The 20072-nt window shown below is 37.3% G+C and overlaps 1 protein-coding gene across 5 annotated transcripts in view; it reads right to left on the minus strand.

Annotated features, from left to right (window-relative positions):
* The window catches only part of LOC115211043 (dipeptidyl peptidase 4), a 591943-nt gene that overhangs the window by 21371 nt on the left and 550500 nt on the right, over positions 1–20072 (minus strand). For all 5 annotated transcript variants that reach the window (XM_029779911.2, XM_029779910.2, XM_029779912.2 and 2 more), the window contains exons 13-18: positions 16910–17014; positions 16716–16804; positions 9900–9947; positions 5849–6030; positions 4073–4183; positions 946–1021 (exon numbers count right to left, since the gene is read on the minus strand). In XM_029779911.2, coding sequence (XP_029635771.1) covers positions 946–1021; positions 4073–4183; positions 5849–6030; positions 9900–9947; positions 16716–16804; positions 16910–17014 — 611 coding nt within the window. The remainder of the gene's footprint in view (positions 1–945; positions 1022–4072; positions 4184–5848; positions 6031–9899; positions 9948–16715; positions 16805–16909; positions 17015–20072) is intronic.

Raw genomic sequence — 20072 nt, forward strand, 5'->3', positions numbered from 1 at the left:
CTGCTTTTCCATATTTCAATTATTTTGCAATAATTTGATTAATAATTTGATTGGAGCAACTGTAACTTTGTTCAACTGTATTTTCATTCAGCTGTTTTCAGTCAATTAAATTTTGATTAACCGTTTTCACTGCTGGTGTGGCTGTGTGATAAGAAATTTGGTTCTCAGTAACATGGATTTAGGTTCAATCCCACTTCATGACATCTTGGGTAAAGTGTCTTCTACTATAGCTTTGGACTGACCGAAGTATTGTGAGTGAATTTGGTAAATAGAAATTGAAATGTGTGTGTGTGTGCATGTGTGTGTGTGTGTGTGTGTGTGCATGTGTGTGTGTGTGTGTGTGCATGTGTGTGTGTTATCTTATTGTTTCCTTGCCTTGACATCACATGATAGTTGCAAGCAAGTGTGACCATTAAGTAAGATTGTTTTTCATTTCCAATCATGTTTGGTTAAGGGGAAATATTATCTTACTTGGTGAGGGTTGGCAACAGGAAAAGCATCTGGCATCAGAAAAACAAATTCTGTACAACCATGCATGCATGGAAAAGTGGATGTTAAATAATAATAATGATGATGATGATATTAATGTATTTTCTAAACTGTCACCAAACCCATGAAACTATGAATACATGCTGGAGGTACTTCAAGTAGAGCTGACATTTGATTCCTGGCTATCTGACTATTAAGTGTGGGCAATTCTAAAGTTATGAAATGTGAGAATTACTTCAATAATTTAATTTCTGTTTATGTTTGATAATTTTGTAAGGTTGTAGATGTTCCATTAGTGCACATTTTATAAGAAGATTCTCTGCACATGCAATATAAAATTGAATTGGGGGGAAAAAAATCAAAACAATACAAGCAAACAAACTATGGGCTTTGTTCATAGGGAATATTTCTAAAGCAATCCTAAAAAAAACTTTTAAATATGTAAATATAACTCACACATCAATTAGCAGGGGATATGTCAAAATTTCTTCATCTTTTAATACTGGTGGTATATACATCCTGGCCCAAGTTTCTGCAAATGTAAAGTAAGTTATAAAATTGAATTGTTTCATTTTCATTGAAAAAGATTATTGTAATTAAAAAAAACAACAACAACAAAACAGTGGTGAGTACTGACGTGCCAGGAGATGCAACAGAGGCTGTTAATGTTTCAGTGCTCCATACAAGGGGGTGCTGAAAAGATCCTGGCTTTAAGAGTATTGTGAAAGGCCTGGTTAGAAGCCCAACCTACTGTGTTCTTTAACAAGGCTTAGACAAACTGAAGGAGCACTGCAATAAGTGTGTGAATCTGAGAGGCGATTATGCTGAATAAAATCATAATTAACTGATTCTCAAGTATTTTATTTTACTCAAAGACAGGAACTTTTCAGCATCCCCTCGTAGAAGAGTAGTTTGGATATTAGAAAGTCTTGTGATATTTGTTCTGACTCTCTGCACTCAGAGTTCAATTCCTGCCGAGTTCAACTTTATCTTTTATTATTTCAAGGTTAATAAAAAAAGGGAGTATCAATTCAGGGATTGACAGAACTGTTAATGGGTTTGGCCAGATGCCTTCTGGTATATGTCTCAACTCTTTGTGTTCTAACAACAATATCTATCATGGCACAGGTGCCAAGGTACATCAGCCTACAATGTTTATCCAAAAGAGAGGCCATCAACAGATGACCTCTCTTTTGGATAAACGTTGGTGACATATAAAAAGGGAAAACTTTTCATGCATGGACAACAGACTCCCTGAAACAAAATTCTTACTCAAATCTGTACACACACATGCAGGTGCACGACCAACTTTGACTGACAGAAATCTGCTATAGAGAAGCAACACAGTATCACTTCTCTTTTGATTACAGTTTGTTTCTTCTGATGCAGAGCATTACCAATCTACTACTTTTAGTGAATATCTTTATTGCAATAATTTACATTTTCCAGAATATCAATATTAACTTTTATGTTTTTAATATTATGTTTCAATCAGTTTGATCGCTGGTCCTCTTCAGGTCCAATGTATATATATATATAGGCAGAGGAGTTGTTGTGCAGTAAGAAGCCTGCTTCTCAACCACATAGATCTAGGTTCAGTTCCACTGCATGGCACTGAGGGCAAGTGTCTTCTACTATAGCCTTGGGCTGACCAAAGCCTTATGCGTGAATTTGGGAGATGAAAACTGAAAGAAATCCATCATCTATGTGGATGTGTGTGTGTGTGTGTGTGTGTGTGTGTGAGTGTGTGCACGTGAGTGTTTGTTTCCCACCACCACATGACAACTAGTGTTGGTGTGTTTACATCCCAGTAACTTAGTGGTTCATCAAAAGAGACTGATAGAATAAGTACCGGGCTTAAAAAAAATAAAAGTACTGGAGTCAATTCATTCAACTAAAATTCTTTAAAGTGGTGCACCAGCATGGCCACAGTCTTATGACTCAAACGTGTAAAAGGACAAAAGAAAATGTGTATAAATATAAACACACATTTGCATTTTCCTAGGCTGAGTAGAACTCATATATATATATATATATATATATATATATATATATCTAAAAGCTTACTTGGAGGATAAGAAACAACGCGAGGCGCTCAGTCATATAATAACAATTTAACAAATAAAACATATGCATACATACATACATATCTGTACATACCTACATCTATATGTATATATATACAACTTATAAATAAGGGCAAACGAAAAAATTTCTAATACCAAATATGCCAAAAAATTGGACATATTGTCCATTGCCATATAATTTTTCACAAATATGCACACTACTCGAAAAAAAGCCGACAGAAATTTCTAAAAAATTCCATTATTACCATAGAAATTTCTGTCGGCTTTTTTTTGAGTAGCGTGTGTATTTGTGAAAAATTATATGGTAATGGACAATATGTCCAATTTTTCGGCATATTTGGCATTATAAATTTTTTTGTTTGCCCTTATTTATAAGTTGTTTATAATTTTAACCTTTAAAGGTATTTTTTAATATGCTGGCCATTGATAAAATTTTTTTTGAAAAAATTTTATCCTACATTAAATATATATATATATATATATTGAAGAATGTAAAGAATAGAAAAGGTAAATCAGCTCTTTGATTTGTATTAGCATAATTAACAATTACTAAACCATGAGTTGTATAGTGACTGTTACCTTACTGAAGTTTTAATCTGTTTCTATAGAAGATGAAATGAATAAAATACGTCTGTTAATAAACTTTGTTTTATTGTATATAATTTACTTTTTGATATCTACACAAGCCATGTACAAGCTCGATGCTTACTAACTTCCTGTATCAAGATCTTTTGGGAGTGCAGAAGGGCATCCAGCTGTAGAAACTCTGCCAAATCAAGATTGGAGCCTGGTGCAACCATCTGGTTCGCCAGCCCTCAGTCAAAATCGTCCAACCCATGCTAGCATGGAAAGCGGACGTTAAACGATGATGATGATGATGATATATATATATATATATATATAAACACATACTTTTTCACATTGTAAGGGCTGAAAGTTTTGTGCACAGCACTTATCAATGCATGATACTCTCAGCTGTTGAGTCACTTTTGAAATTTTCTGTTGCTTATAAAATGAAAAGTATATATACTTATGTATTGAGTTCTATTTCTCTTGTTTGATCAACCACACTTATATATCAGCAGTTACGTGCGTTCAAATATATATGGAAGATTCTGATCAGGTAATTGTGTTGATCCACAGTTATAATTACTCTGATGCAGTTTACTGAACATTTGCTTTGCTCTGTTGCAAGAATCTGAATAAATCCATTCTCCTTCTCACTCTCCCTCTCTTTCACACACACACACACAGACGCACACACATCTAGTGCTTCTTCTTACTTCCAACTCATGTCGATGTCCAGGTATTTGGACACAACAATCTTTAAGGGATATTTTGATTTTTCAACTACAGCAGAAGCCCATTCGTTTTGTAAGCAGAATGATTAAGTTGATTTGGGAGAATCTAAGATAAATCTTACTTAAACTTATACAGTTCGTGCTATGTGTTTGCACTTGTTTCACTTTTATTGGTTCAGCATTCTCTTTACTCACCATATTCTCCATGCTTTCCATTTATTTTCAGTTTCATGTACCGTTTCTTTGGTAGGGCTTTCATTTGTAAGCGTTCCCTCAGATAAGTGTTGTCCTGTAAAACTTCTATGACTGAACAAAGGAAGAAGAAAAACAAAAAAAATTAATATAACACCAAAACAGCAGTAAAATTACTTTAACAATAAATTTTACATAGCAATGATTATCATTAACAAGTTATTACTGGCATTCAGTATATTGTGAAGGCATGATTGTAAGGTCACAATTGTAAGGTCATGAGTACAATTCCCAGCGACGCATTGTGTCCTTGAGCAAGACACTTTATTTCATGTTGCTCCAGTCCACTCAGCTGGCAAAAATGAGTAGTACATGTATTTCAAAGGGCCAGCCTTGTCACACTCTGTGTCATGCTGAATCTCCCTGAGAACTACATTAAGAGTACACCTGTCTGTGGATTGCTCAGTCACTTGCATGTTAATTTCACGAGCAAGCTGTTCTGTTGATTGTATCAGCTGGGACCCTCATCATCGTAACTGACGGAGTGCTCCTACTGGTATTCAGGATTGAAGTTAGGCTGAATTCTTGTAACAATTAATTGCTTAAATATTCAGTAACAACTTTTGAAATGAACTTAAAATAATATAAAAGACGTTTACAGATTTAGTTGCTGCAACATAACTGCTAACCATACAAAGAAATCATCCACATGAAAAACAAATTAGTGGTAATTTATTTAATCTAATACCTTAAAAAGCTAGCAGGAAATACTTATATTCTGAAGCAAAAAATACAATATTAGTTAATGACTACTATTGACAACATTGGACATGTTTCAATCTTATTTGGATCTCATCAGCAAAGCATAGATTTCACTGTACTTGCTGATGTCTCGAAGTCCATTAAAATAATCTTAGTCATTGACGATTATAGTATTTGCTCTTTATAGCAAAAGAAACCAAGTTGAGTATGTCTTCTCTGAGGGGCGGTCAAACAGTAAAATGGTCCTTCAGGAGGCTTCCTGCTCTTTTTACAACACATCGACAGCATAAAAGGAATGTATTTACATTGTTATATTTCTCTGATATGGTTGCCCATGACTGAAGTGGACAGTGATGAAGACGGATACTACTATAGATATCAGACAATTAGTTCATTAATCCTTTTATTCAGTGTAGTAAATATCAGTCATTTGACTGAGAGATGGCATATTTGAACATCTGATGGCAATGTCTGATCAACAAATGTAACTGTCACACTTAGTTAAATATAAATCAATATGGATTTTATTTATTTTCCAGTTTATGAAGTGGCACAATCATGAAATACCATGCCCTAGCTATTCTGGCTCCAAGCAATCTGATTTGAAATCCCATTGAGGTCAACTTTGGCTTCCTTCCTTCTAGAGTAGATAAGTAATGTACCGCTGAAGGGCAGTGGATTGGTAGAATCACAAGAGCATTGTTTGGAATGCTTTGCAATATTTGTTCCAGGTCTTTGCATTCTGAGTTCAAATCTAGCCTTTGTCTACTTGGGTAGTAGACTTAATCTTTGCCTTATTTAACAACACTATCTGGCATTTGGGGACCTTTAACAGTGGCCATTCTGTTGCAAGCACTTGAGCGAAGTCTCAGGCTGGAGTATACCTTCATCCCAATCTTGTAGTTAGTCTCAGAGACATTAGTAAAAAAAGGTCAAAAGTTACTCTTTTTCTGGACAAAGTAATAAAAAACAAAAACAGAAAAGAAAAACATGACAGTTTCTTAGAAACTGACTTACGTTTGTTGTCATCAGAGGAGTATAAACTATAATGGGGTACGTCTGGTCCGAGGCATTCCAATATATAATATTTCCCACTTGAGCTGAATGTAGCATGAGCATACTGACAGTCCGCATATTCTTCAGAACATGTCAGGCAGTTATGTGGGTATTTCACTTTGGAGTCATCTTTCACACTTATACTGGAAAAGAAATGTAAAATAATAAATATTAATTATATTATAGCAAAATTACAATAAACAATATATATTCAGTGAGTGTTGTTAATATACTTCTAGCTTCATCATCATCATTTTACTTCTTTTCAATTTTTGCTTGGATTAGATGGGTCTTATCTCGTACAACATCTCTTTATCTATCTGTTATGCTCCTTTGCTATGTCTTCCATGAGGTTCAACCCCTCTAAGATCAGCTTTCACCATTTTGTCTTCTCTTGCCTTTCTGTATGATTCTTTTACTTGGATTACTTTGGTATTTTTTTTACCCAAATGTCATTTTCCATATGCATCTCATGTTTCTACCAGTGCAGTCTCTTCTCTTGCATGTGTACTGCAACTGAGCTTATATCGCCTCTTTATTTCAAGTAATTTTGAAAATAAAGAATTTACTAAAATATCTTGGTCATTACAAAGCTGCTCATTGGAACAAATTAACATGAAATTTTAATGGGAAATTTCAATTTAGATCACTTTATAAAGAAAGTTCATATCAAAGAAGCAGGGTCAGTCTTGGGAATATTGGTTATCAAAAGGATTAAGGAGAGATAACCTATCAACCAAACAAACTTGCGAATCTGCTGTAAGCTGTCCTGCTTTTTTCCTTACACTGTGAGTACTTTTAGCAGCATTATGGTGAGATAAGAGCTATAATGGTAGCCTGACTAGCTAAGCAGTAACTCTGAATAAAAATTCTGTGTAGAAAACATGTGGACACAATGACTAGGAGAACAGTAACTCCAGATAAAAACTATGCATCAAGTATGGGGGTATCTTTGATTTAGTAAGTCATAAGAAAAGGTGAAAGTAATCCATTTAAGAGAGCAGCAGCTATGAATAAAACAAAAAAATCAGCATAGGAAAGAGAGACTTTGCAAACCACAGTGAATGCAACTTGTTTATAGGAGGCCAGTAACTCTATATAAAAACTGACAACATAGTGGGAACACTTCAGTCCTGACAGAACATCGCTTAGTGCTGGTGGCACAATGAAATACAACCCAATCCATCCTGTAAAGTGATTACTCATAGGAGTATCATCCGGCTAATTATGCTATACAACAATCATGACGGACACAAATGCACTGGTACATCCTTCATGTGTATACGGGGTAAAAGGGTAAAGGGTAAAGACCCTCTTCAGTCATGAATAACCGTAGGATTGCACCAAGAAATTATCCCTTTGAAGCACAAGTCCAGGCAAGGTTGCTTGTTGAAGACCAGCAGTCACCCATGCATACCAGTTTCCCCTCTCCATGACATTGATGTTGTTTAAGGGAAAGACAAAGACCAATACAGCTTGGCACCAGTAGCATTGCAACTTGTTTTTATAGCTGAGTGAACTGGAGCAACATAAAGTGAAGTGTCTTGCCCAAGAACACAACACACAGCTAGTCAGGGAATTGGACCTCATGATTGTAAGTCCAATGCTCTAACCATTGCCTTGACTATGTATATAGGACCAACACTTACTATATGTGTTGCACATGATAGTGTGGTGCTCAGGTAGGAATATCTATCCACCTGTAGGAGCTCTTTGACCATCTTCAACTGATCACATAAATTCTCTTCCTTTAAGAGATAGAAAACAAACATCAAACAACCCCACTACCACCCCCATCCCAACCACTTGAAACTCCCCTTTTCCTGTCAGGGTTGCCATAATCAGGGCTGATAATGATGGAAGGTAGGTCTAGAAAGATTGTAGAGAAGCTGGAATGGAAACAGTTTCTACATATATTTCATAATTTCTGTGTTATTTATAGATGCATTGTAATTTTACTTTAGTATATTAAAAATTGTTCAACTTAAATGCAATGGTTCTATTACAATACCACCCAGGGTTTAATTACATTCCTCTGTGGCTTAAACTTCAGAGTTCTACATGGTTTCATCTTTACCTGTCAACTTCCCAGAATTAACCCTTTAGCATTTAAATTGTCCATATCTGGCCTAAATATCACCCATGTTTTATATTCAAACTAATCAGATCCAACCTCTCACACCTACCCAACATTGTCTTTCTAAATATAAACAGTGACATCATTGAATTCTGAAAGCTACAAGATAATACATGAGTAATTCAAAATAATATGACTACATAAGCATTATATTTAACAGAATAATGTAAATGCTAAAGAGAGAATGCTAAGTGCACATAACTAAGTACTAGTAATATGTTCAATTCAATTAGTTACTCATGCTTTCTCAAAATTATAGTCTGGAGCTTATGAGCTGTTCCACTACTCATGGTGTGCCGTTGACTGCAATAGTAGTGACTAGAACAAACATGTGATGTTGGGAAAGAAACATGACCAGCTCCAAAATAACATATACAATATACTCAGACTTATTAATATTAATACAGAGAATAAGCTGGTCAACTGGCAGAAACATTAACACACTGGGCAAAATGCTTAGTGCCATTTCGTCAGTCTTCATGTTGTGAGTTCAAATTTAGCCAAGGTCGACATTGTCTTTCATCCTTTTGGGGTCAATAAAATAAGTACCAGTTGAAAACTGGGGTTGATTTAATTGACTTACCCCAACCCCTGAAATTGCTGGCCTTGTACCAGAATTTGAAATCAATATAAATACATTAGATTAATAAAAATGGTTCAGAATATTATTTTGAACATCTTAAAGTTAAAGTAAATTTACTTGGTTTTAGTTTATTGATTTGTTCAGTTGAAAAGCAGAATTGGTACTGTTGAAATGTGAACTCAGAGTTGGAAGACACCGAATTACTTATAATAATTTGGGCTGGATATCCTGGGTTGGATATGGCTGATTTAAAATATCTCGTTAAGTGTTCTCTATTCTAAATCATGCACACTGATCTTTGAATTTTGTAAACATACAATGAGCACATAATTTTGTTATTCAAGTTGAAGAAACCTTTCTAAACATCTAGACACGTGAATCCAAAAGGAGATGACAATAAATAAATAAATAAAAAATAATAATTTTGTTTCTTATTTCCAAAGGAAATACTGCCTATAAACTATAATTTATTTATACATTGCTTTCAAGAGTTGCTATTTGCTTATCTCCCCTTAATTGTAATTCAGTGGCTCTCTACTAGTTTATTCCCTATGAGACAACTTTGATTCCTATTTTACTTGGATAGACCCTCAGAACCATTCAGTATTTAAAAAATGCATATATAATTTTAGAATTAAATATTATTAGGAATTATATTAAACAAGTGTTAAAATATTTGGTGAGTTGCAGAATATAACAAATTTATTGTACATGAATTTTAACAACAAAATCTTATATGACCCCCGAGGGTCATATGGATCCCAGTTGAGGAATGGATAAAATTTCATGCATGACTTAGAGATCACATCAAATTACATCAATGCTTCTTAACAGGGATCCATATGGCTGTTAAGCAGCCAATGTCATACATAACTAGTTAGTGGAACACAAAATTAAAGGTTTCTAATTTAGGTACAAAGTCAGCAATTTTGAAAGGAGGGACTCAGTCAATCACATCAACCCCAGTATTTTATCAACCCAGATGGATTAAAAGTGCGGTTGATGTTGGTGGAATATGAACTCAGAAGAAAGTGCCAGAAGAAATCCAACAAGGCATTTTTTATGATGCTCTAACAATTTTTCTAGTCTACTGAGAAACTTATGAGTAGCTTGATCTATAATAAGGAGAGTGATGCTTTTATCATGTAATTCCTGCTAATGAAAAACTAGATAAATAAAAGTAAGGATAAAAATAAGGCTGAAGTGGGGAGCAATCAGCCAACTTTTTGACAAAAAACAGAACAACACTACTTTATACAATTCAAATTACAAAACAAGTCAAATTCACAAACCTGTAAAGATGTCTTTTTCTTGAGTCACCACCTGTCCCGATAAAAAACCTGGAAGGGGGAAAAAGTTTAATAAATTCATATTACAAAAGATAGCTTGCTAATATAAAAATGCATGAATTTTAATTTTAAAGAAAAGTTTTAAATATAAACCTTAGTTTCAACAACATTAAGGGTAATATGTTTTTGATTTGTTACTCTTTTACTTGTTTCAGTCATTTGACTGTGGCCATGCTCGAGCACTACTTTTAGTCAAGCAAATCGACCCCAGGTCTTATTCTTTGCAAGCCTAGTACTTATTCTATCGGTATCTTTTGCTGAACCGCTAAGTTACGGGGACGTAAACACACCAGCATTGGTTGTCAAGCGATGTTGGAAGGACAAACACACACATGCATACATATACATATATATGATGAGCTTCTTTCAGTTTCCATCTACCAAATCCACTCACAAGGCTTTGGTCGGCCCAAGGCTATAGTACAAGACACTTGCCCAAGGTGCCATGCAGTGGGACTGAACCCAGAACCAAGTGGTTGGTAAGCAAGCTACATACCACACAGCCACTTCTGCACCTATGTTAGTCACATTAAAGAAATAAAGATTTATATAGGATAGCTGAAAAATACTGATGTTGAAAGTTGAGATCAGCATTTGATGTGAAATTCACAATGGAATTCTTTTTAAATATATAATTCTTGGGTGAAAGCATTTGGATGTTGGAAAGTATTAGGCATCAGTGAATAAATTCAGGTGAACAGGTTATTTAATTTTCTTTTAGTACTTAAGACTTGTCCACCACAGCAGAATTGGGATCCTAAAACCAAGGTGCCATGTGAAAAGTATTGGTATGATGGCTGTTGGTGCTATATAAAAAGTACTGGTGATGGTGCAACATAAAAAACACCCAGTACACTCTGTAGAGTGGCTGGCTTTAGGAAGGGCAAGCAGCTGTAGAAACCAGACTATGGTCAAAACAGACTATGGAACCTTGTGAGGCCCCTGGCTTTACCAGTTCTAGTCAAGCTGTCCAACCCATGCCAACATGGAAAACAGACATTAAATGTTGATGATGATGATAATGAGTACACAATAATAAGGGGGAGTGGTGTCAATGGATTCCTGACAATCTATTCATGTCTTCTAAGTCTCCTTTGTTTGGGAATCTTTACTCTTTTATTAGTCATAGTCATTGAATTGAGGTCATGCTGGGGCACCATACCCAAGGAATGTCAATCATATTAACTGTTGCATTTTAGTGATTTCAATTTATTAAATGGCTATGATTTTTGGTGGTGTAAAGGGATGCAAATCAATGCACCCTTTTACTACCCTTCCCCACACATGTACAACAGACTTCTCTGCAGTTTCTTCTTATCAATTTCTGGTCACATGGCATTGGTGAAGTTGAGCTTATAGTAGGAGACACTTCCTGAGGGTGCTATTCAGTAGGAATACATCCGCACACATGTGGTTACAAAGCGAGCTTCTGAACCAAATACAGCCAAGCCTGTATCCTGTTATATCACTGTTACCAATGGCCAGGGGCGTAGCTAGGGTAAACAGCACCCAGCACAAGCATCAAACTATCAGCTCCCATCCCCAACCAAAAAGCAGCACATGCATTTTGTGAGGTCAAATAAGAACACCTATTCTGTCTAGTGGCATGGATAGTGATAACCAAAGCAAACCATGCCTGAAAAGGTCTAAAAATTTTTTTTAATGGCTTGATTAGAAAATGATCTTGGCCAAAATTGCATTGCCCACCCACTTCATAGTGGTGCCCAGGGCACATGCCCTGTTTGCCCCACCTTAGCTACACCCCTGCCAATGTGTCATGGATATCAACAGATTTTGAATATTATCAGTTTGTAAAGCTATCTTTTGTGAATTTTATTTAGCCAAAAAATAAATGTAAATTTTAGCACCGAAAGGGATCTAGCCTGTACATACCACTTAAACCATTCAGCATTCATTCATTGTAGTGCACCTGAGCACTGTATACAATAAGTTTATTATTTGTGCATGTATGTATGTATATATATGTGTGTATATATATATATATATATATATATATACACATATATATATCATCATCATTATCATCGTTTAGCGTCCGCTTTCCATGCTGGCATGGGTTGGACGGTGCAGCTGGGTCTGGGAAGCAAGAAGGCTGCACCAGGCCCAGTCTGATCTGACAATGTTTCTACGGCTGGATGCCCTTCCTAACGCCAACTACTCCATGAGTGTAGTGGGTGCTTTTTACATGCCAGACAAGGCTGGAAAACAGCCCCGGTCGGATGGTGCTTTTTACGTGCCACCGGCACGGAGGCCAGGCGAGGCTGGCAAATGGCCACGATCGGATGGTGCTTTTTACGTGCCGCCGACACGGAAGCCAGTCGGGGTGGTGCTGGCAATAGCCACGTTCGGATGGTGCTCTTATGTGCCACCAGCACTGGTATCACAGCTACAATTTCCATTCATGTTGATCGATTTTGATTTTTGATTTTTTGATTTTCACTTGCCTCAACAGGTCTTCACAAGTAGGGTTTTGTGTCCCAAGAAGGAAAGGTATGCATAAGTGGACTGAGGCCATGGGTGATGGTCTCACTTGTCCTGCCGGGTCTTCTCACGCACAGCATACTTCCAAAGGTCTCGGTCTCAAGTCATTTCCTCGGTGAAACCTAAAGTTTGAAGGTCGTGCTTCACCACCTCATCCCAGGTTTTTCTGGGTCTGCCTCTTCCACAGGTTCCCTCAACAGCTAGGGTGTGGCACTTTTTCACACAACTATCTTCATCCATTCTCGCCACATGGCCATACCAGCACAAATGTCTCTCTTGCACACCGCAACTGATGCTTCTTAGGTCCAACTTCTCTCTCAAGGTACTTACACTCTGTCGAGTATGAACACTGACATTACACATCCATCGGAGCATACTGGCTTCATTTCTTGCGAGCTTACGCATATCCTCAGCAGTCACGGCCCATGTTTCACTGCCATGTAGCATGGCTGTTCGTACACATGCATCATACAGTCTACCTTTTACTCTGAGTGAGAGGCCTTTTGTCCCTAGTAGAGGTAAGAGCTCTCTGAACTTTGCCCAAGCTATTCTTACTCTAGCAGTTACACTTTCAACACACCGACCCCTGCTACTGACTTGGTAACCTAGGTAACGGAAGCTATCAACTATTTCTAGTTTTTCTCCCTGGAATGTGGCGGAAGTTGCTCTCTGCGCATTTTCAGTGTTTATTGCTCCTGAGCATCTGTCACATACAAAAACTATCTTCCTAGTTAGCCTTCCCTTGACATTGCTGCACCTCTTGTGTGTGCATAGCTTACACTTGGTGCATCTAATAGAGTTTCTACCTACGCCTTTCCTACAGATCGAGCAAGGCCATCTACCTGAAGGCGTTTGTGACTTGTCTACCTTCCTACTTATTAGGACTTTGGTTGACTCTAAGGTCCTTCGATTCTAATCCTTGCTTCCACACCTGAAACTTCTCCTCCAGTTCTGATAGTGACTCAGCAATTAGAGCAAGGTCATCAGCATAGAGAAGCTCCCAGGGGCATCCTGTCTTGAATTCCTCTGTTATTGCCTGGAGGACTATGATAAATAGGAGGGGGCTGAGGACTGAACCTTGGTGGACCCCTACCTGGAATTCTTCACTGTACTCGATGCCAACCCTCACCTTACTAGCAGCGTCCCTGTACATGGCTTGCACAGCTCTCACTAACCATTCATCTATCCCTAGTTTCCTCATTGACCACCAGATAAGGGATCGGGGGACCCTGTTGAAGGCTTTCTCCATGTCAACGAAAGCCATGTACAGGGGCTTATCTTTGGCTAGATATTTCTCCTGCAGCTGTCTTACCAGGAATATAGCATCAGTGGTGTTTTTCCCTGGCACGAATCCAAACTGCATCTCATCTAAACTAACTCTCTCTCTAATTAGTTGGGCTATGACCTTCTCCGTAACCTTCATTACCTGATCCAACATCTTGATACCTCTGTAATTATTTGTATCTAGGGCGTCACCTTTACCTTTGTAGCAGTTGACTATTATGCTGCTACACCAGTCATTGGGTATGACTCCTTCGTGTATCACCTGGTTAACTATACGGGTGACTAGCCGACACTACCAGATATTTTGAGCATCTCTGCAGTATTCCTGATGGGCCTGGGGCTTTCCCTGTCTTCATGCTTCTAATTGCCTTAATTACCAAGGAACTGTCAACTCAGATAGCTGGTCCCTCTGTTGGGTCGACATTCGGCAGACTCTCTTTATTCCATTCATTTTCTTCATTCAGCAACCTTTCATAGTGGCGTCTCCACACCTCTCTCTTTGCATCCTCATTTAGCGCAAGTGAACCATCATCCATGCGAACACATTTCTCTCCTACCACATCACGATTCTCTCTCACACACTGTCTTGCAACGCGAAATACCTCAAGGCGCAGAACATTGACAAATTTTTTCTTATCTGCTTCCCCTCTGGCTAAATAAACCTGTCTCCTAGCTTCCCTTTTTGCAGTCTGATCCAATTCCCGGCCTCCCTCCATTTTTCCAGTCCTTCCAAGCCTGTCTCTTTTCTCTAATAACCCTGTCTACAACAGCCCTGTCTCTAATAGCCCTGTCTATATATATATATATATATATATACACACACACACACACAGGTGAGCACATAAGTGCAAAACAATGTGGAAAAATTAGTACTTGACTACCAAATGTAGAGTAATATACAATATTCATCACAACTGCCCAATGAATGGGAATGTGAAACTCTGAGTAAGAGTTCTGTAATAATTCTGCAGCTTATACACACACACACACACACACCCACATACGTATGTATGTATTGTGAAGGTGTGTGGCCTAGTGGTTAAGGTGTTTCACTCATGATTACAAGATCATGGCTTCGAATCCTGGACCAGGTGGTGCAGTGTGTTCTTAAGAAAAACACTTGATCACATGATTGCTGTGTGAGCATTTTGACATCTGACATGTGACAGTATGTCAAAATGTTGATTTAATGAAGGGAATGAGCAAATGTACAGCATAAACATTTGATCACTAGAAACAAGTCATCTGTGTAGGTTATTCAGCAAAGAATGCAGAACATTCATCAGCCATCCATGACAGGAGAGTCTATCACACACATACAAACAAGGGACAGGTATTTACTTCCTGACCGTATGGTTCTAGATTCAGTTGCATGGCATAGAAACTTGAGCAAGTGTCTTCTACTATAGCTTTAGGCTGATCAAAGCCTTGTGAGTGGATTTGGTAGACAGAAACTGAAAGAAGGCTGTCACTGCCTGCCTGCTTGTCTGTCTGCCTGCCTGCCTATCTGTGTGCGTGTGTATATATATGAGTGTGTGTTTGTGTGTATATATACATAAAACGTCACCCGTTTCAAGCCTAACCAGGCTCATGGGCCCGGTTTCCCAGTTTCTGTGGTGTATGTGTTCCCCCCAGCTGGAAGGGACGCCAGTCCATCACAGCATTACTCAAGAAACAGGAAGAGAGAGTGAGAGAAAATTGTGGCGAAAGAGTACAACAGGGGTTGCCCTCCCTCTCGCCAGAGCCTTGTGGAGCTTTTAGGTGTTTTCGTTCAATAAACACACACAACGCTCAGTCTGGGAATCCTCCGACCGCAAGTCCGCTTCCCTAACCACTGGGCCATTGTGCCTCCACACACACACACACATATATATATATACACACACATGCAGAGAGAGAGAGAGCATCATCCAAAGTGGTCATTAAAAGATGTTGACAAATTGCATTTACAAGAACTTTATCTTATAGTCTATGAGGTGTCACTCTGCAGTAGAAGCACTCACTTTCAGCTAAGGGGACAGAAACAACATGGAATGAAGTGCCTTACCGAAGGATTAACCTCACCACTTGCTGCTCTAAGAATTGAATCTAACACTATAGGATCATGAATCTGTCAGCCCTACTATCCATATACCTTCATGTATCTAGGCATCAAAACAGACACACACAATACATGCACATAAACACAAATATTTCAATTTTTATTGGATGTTTCTGCTCATGGGGTGAATTTTAAATTCTGAATCCTGATGAAACACTTGTTATCTTTGTAACTCAATACTGTATACCAATATTGGTGAATAGTACATAATTTGTAGCTTCATGGATTAGAATATTTTTATCACGTCAAGGACAGAGCAACAACTCTTGTGACATGATACATATCAGCAATTATTTGACAATTTGGCCAGCTATGGCTCTTCGTTATATATATTTTTGCTTTTTGCTTGATTTCTGTATAACATATGTAAGAATTAACACTTCCTCCTCTAAGCCGTGATTCGAAACCGAATCCAAGAATTCTCTGCTGCAGTATGTCTGTTTTTCTAGCTGCCACAAATATTATAAAGCCAAGTGAAACAGGAGAGGCAGCAGACAATCGCAGCAGAGACGGGAGCAGACAGATAAGATAGCTTTATCTACGACCCAAGGTTTTTGGCAGACGACAGAGACAGAGAGAAATGCTCGAAGTGCCGATCGACTACTGTTTCGAATGAAACACGCACACACACAAACATATTCATTCCTAATATGTACTCTGTTCAAGGAACTCGTAGCAGTTGCCTGCATTTTGTATGTAGTGACCAATCACTAAACCAACACTGTAAATAAATGCTTTTCAATCATAAATCCGTTTACGTATTTGTTTACATACACACTTAACCCCTACACATGTATTAATCTAATTGGGAAATATATTTATTCCCTTCATCTTGTGAAATGTAAAAATATATAAAGTTATGATTTACTTACAGATTTTGTTTCTCACTATCATAACCAACAATGTCTGTAACTTCCCATTCTCCTTGAGTTAGTACTAATTGCTTTCCTCGTTGCTTAATCTGAAACCAAAGTGATGTACGTAAATAGATACATTGATAATTTTTCAGTATCTAAGTAAAGGAAGTATAAATGGATATAACAATGGATAAAACGGGTGTACTTACAGGTTTTATAGATACTTGGCAAATGTGTTTGTAATGTCCACTCTTGCCATCATTGACAGGTAGCCTGATGAAGTATTTTTGTTCAGAAACAAAGAAAGGACGGGGCTGCAAATAACAAAGGAATCATCATTTGATTTGGAATACTTAAAACAGTAATCACTTTTAATAATGTATATCAATAACTAAATCATCAGTACACTATTTACATTATTTACATTTAAAGTGTAGGAGTGGCTGTGTGGTAAGTAGCATGCTTATGAACCACATGGTTCTAGGTTCAGTCCCACTGCATGGCACCTTGGGCAAGTGTCTTCTACTATAGCCTTGGGTTGACCAAAGCCTTGTGAGTGGATTTGGTAGATGGAAACTGAAGGAAGCACATCGTATATATGTATATATATATATGCATGTGTGTATGTATATATATAATATATATATATATATATATATGTATGTGTGTGTATATGTTTGTGTGTCTGTGTTTGTCCCCCCAGCATCCATTGCTTAACAACCAATGCTGGTGTGTTTACGTCCCCGTAACTTAGTGTTTCGGCAAAAGAGTCCGATAGAATAAGTACTAGGCTTACAAAGAATAAGTCCTGGGTCGATTTGCTAGACTAAAGGCGGTGCTCCAGCATGGCCACAGTCAAATGACTGAAACAAGTAAAAGAGTAAAAAGAATAAAAGAGTTAACGGATATTTGTCCTCATCTTGTTTGTTGTTAACACAACGTTTCAGCTGATATACCCTCCAGCCTTCATCAGGTGTCTTGGGAAAATTTTGAACCAGGGTTCTCATTTCTAAAGTATTTTTCAACGTCGTCGTCGTCGTCGTCGTCGTCGTCGTCGTCGTCGTCGTCGTCGTCGTCGTCGTCGTCGTCGTCGTCGTCGTCGTCGTCGTCGTCGTCGTCGTCGTCGTCGTCGTCGTCGTCGTCGTCGTCGTCGTCGTCGTCGTCGTCGTCGTCGTCGTCGTCGTCGTCGTCGTCGTCGTCGTCGTCGTCGTCGTCGTCGTCGTCGTCGTCGTCGTCGTCGTCGTCGTCGTCGTCGTCGTCGTCGTCGTCATTATTATTATTATTATTATTATCATTATTATCATTATTATCATTATTATTATCATTATGATTATGATTATTATTATTATTATTATGCAGGTCACAGCCATATGCCCATTTCCCCCAAGACACCTGATGAAGGCTGGAGAGTGTGTCAGTTGAAATGTGTTAACAACAAACAAGATGAGGACAAATATCATCAAATGTAAATAATGTAAATAATGTACATAATCCTCATCTCTTAAATATAGAACTGTAAATCATCAGTAGTTAACAAACATATATTTTTGTTATGCAACTAGACTTAGAGTATATTTTTTTCTTGCATTGAAATGTTTTTTTTTTTCTTTTTTTTTCTGAAAGAAATATAATTTAGACTTAAATGACTGTCAGTATAACAACTATGCATTATTGAAGAGTCATATCTATCAACTGGTGATCAATCTTATTGACATAAAAGTCAAGAAAATAGTGTGTGTGTGAAAATGAAATGACCACAGCTAGGTATTGATCACAAGTTTCAGTCAGGGAGCTTATCAATAATTACTAGTTGTTGATTGGTTGCAGGCCATTCCTGATCATTCACACATATGATCAAAGGCATTCTGGCCATGATCACCCTGTATTTTCCCCAGACACCATTCATCTAGTATTATATTTTCCATTTTTTTAAAGGTGATAGGAATGACATAAGTAAGATTTTGCTACTGTTTCTAGCAAACAGATGCTCTCTCTCTCTCTCTCTCTCTCTCTCTCTCATTGGCTAAGGACGAATCTAGTTTATTGTATCTGTCTATCACAAATATTATACAAATGCCTAGGGAAAATTAACTACTTTTCCATAATTAAAATTTCATCAATGTATTTGGCTGTAACCAAATAAGGAGCATATTATAAGTAGAGCTACACTGTACGACAGAACATATCTGGAGATTTTTATCCTACAACTGTTATGCAGAAACAGATCTAAACAACTTTTTTTGTCTCTACATATACAACTGGTTAAAGATCTATAGGCATATTCTGCAGTACAGTAAAGCATTGTAACAAAACATTGTTAATGCACCAGTAATTTATAAGTAGGGCATTGTAACAAAAAAAAAAAAATCCACCAATCAGTATATAGTAATTAAACATATTCCACTCGGTAACATATTGTAAGAAAAGTAAAATAATGTGAGAAAATTTGTGCACTGCGTTATATCAGCTAAGAAAGATGTCAAAATACATTTGGATAAAAGTGACAAAATGTATATGATAATGAAATCTACTTTAAAGTAATTAGATATATACCACTGGGTAACATATTGTCAGAAAATGAGAATATTGTGAGAAAAAATGTTGCATTAAGTTGTATGTAGTTGGAAATGGTATATGTAAATATTTTCACTTAAAGGTGTGTGAAAATATTGTTTTTGGTAATGAAGTCTGTTCAAGTTGAGTAATTAAATGTACTTATTCCCTAAGGTAAAATTTTGGAAGAAAAGTAGAATATTGTGAAAAACATATTGCATTAAGTTGTAGATGGTAAGAAAAGATGTTTCTTCAACTCATAATACATATACACAGAGCCCATGTAAGATATTTAAGCATTTAGTATCTGAACCTATTGTTAAAAGCACATAGATTTAAAAGTATAGACTACTAAAAGACAAAATTGCAAGAATGTGAACTATGAGGAGAGTGTCTGTCATTCCAGTAGTTGTAAGGGCACTCTGAGCACTAACAACCAAGTTTGAGAAATATGTTAAAGAAATTGGAACTGAGATGAGAGCAGGACAAGGCCAAAAAACTGCTCTGTTGTGGACAGCTAGGAATTTGTGATTGGAACTTTGATGTTGAATGTCTTCCTCTGACAGTAGGCTGCTGTCCACTGTCACAGAATCTACCAAAACAAACAAGACCGAACATTCTGAGAAGTAAAGTGATAATAATAATAATGATGTCCTGATGCAGTACCAAGTACTGGCTCTCATGGCTTCTGATCTTAACTGATTGGAAGTGTTATCATGTACATATTTTGTTTTGGTATAAAAGATAGACTACAGCAAATATTCTGTTCAGTACCACAGATTTGCTTGTCAGTTGTTTGACCATAACCAGTTGAGTATG

This window comes from Octopus sinensis, linkage group LG4 (genome assembly GCF_006345805.1).
Source record: "Octopus sinensis linkage group LG4, ASM634580v1, whole genome shotgun sequence".
NCBI classification, from domain to species: domain Eukaryota; kingdom Metazoa; phylum Mollusca; class Cephalopoda; order Octopoda; family Octopodidae; genus Octopus; species Octopus sinensis.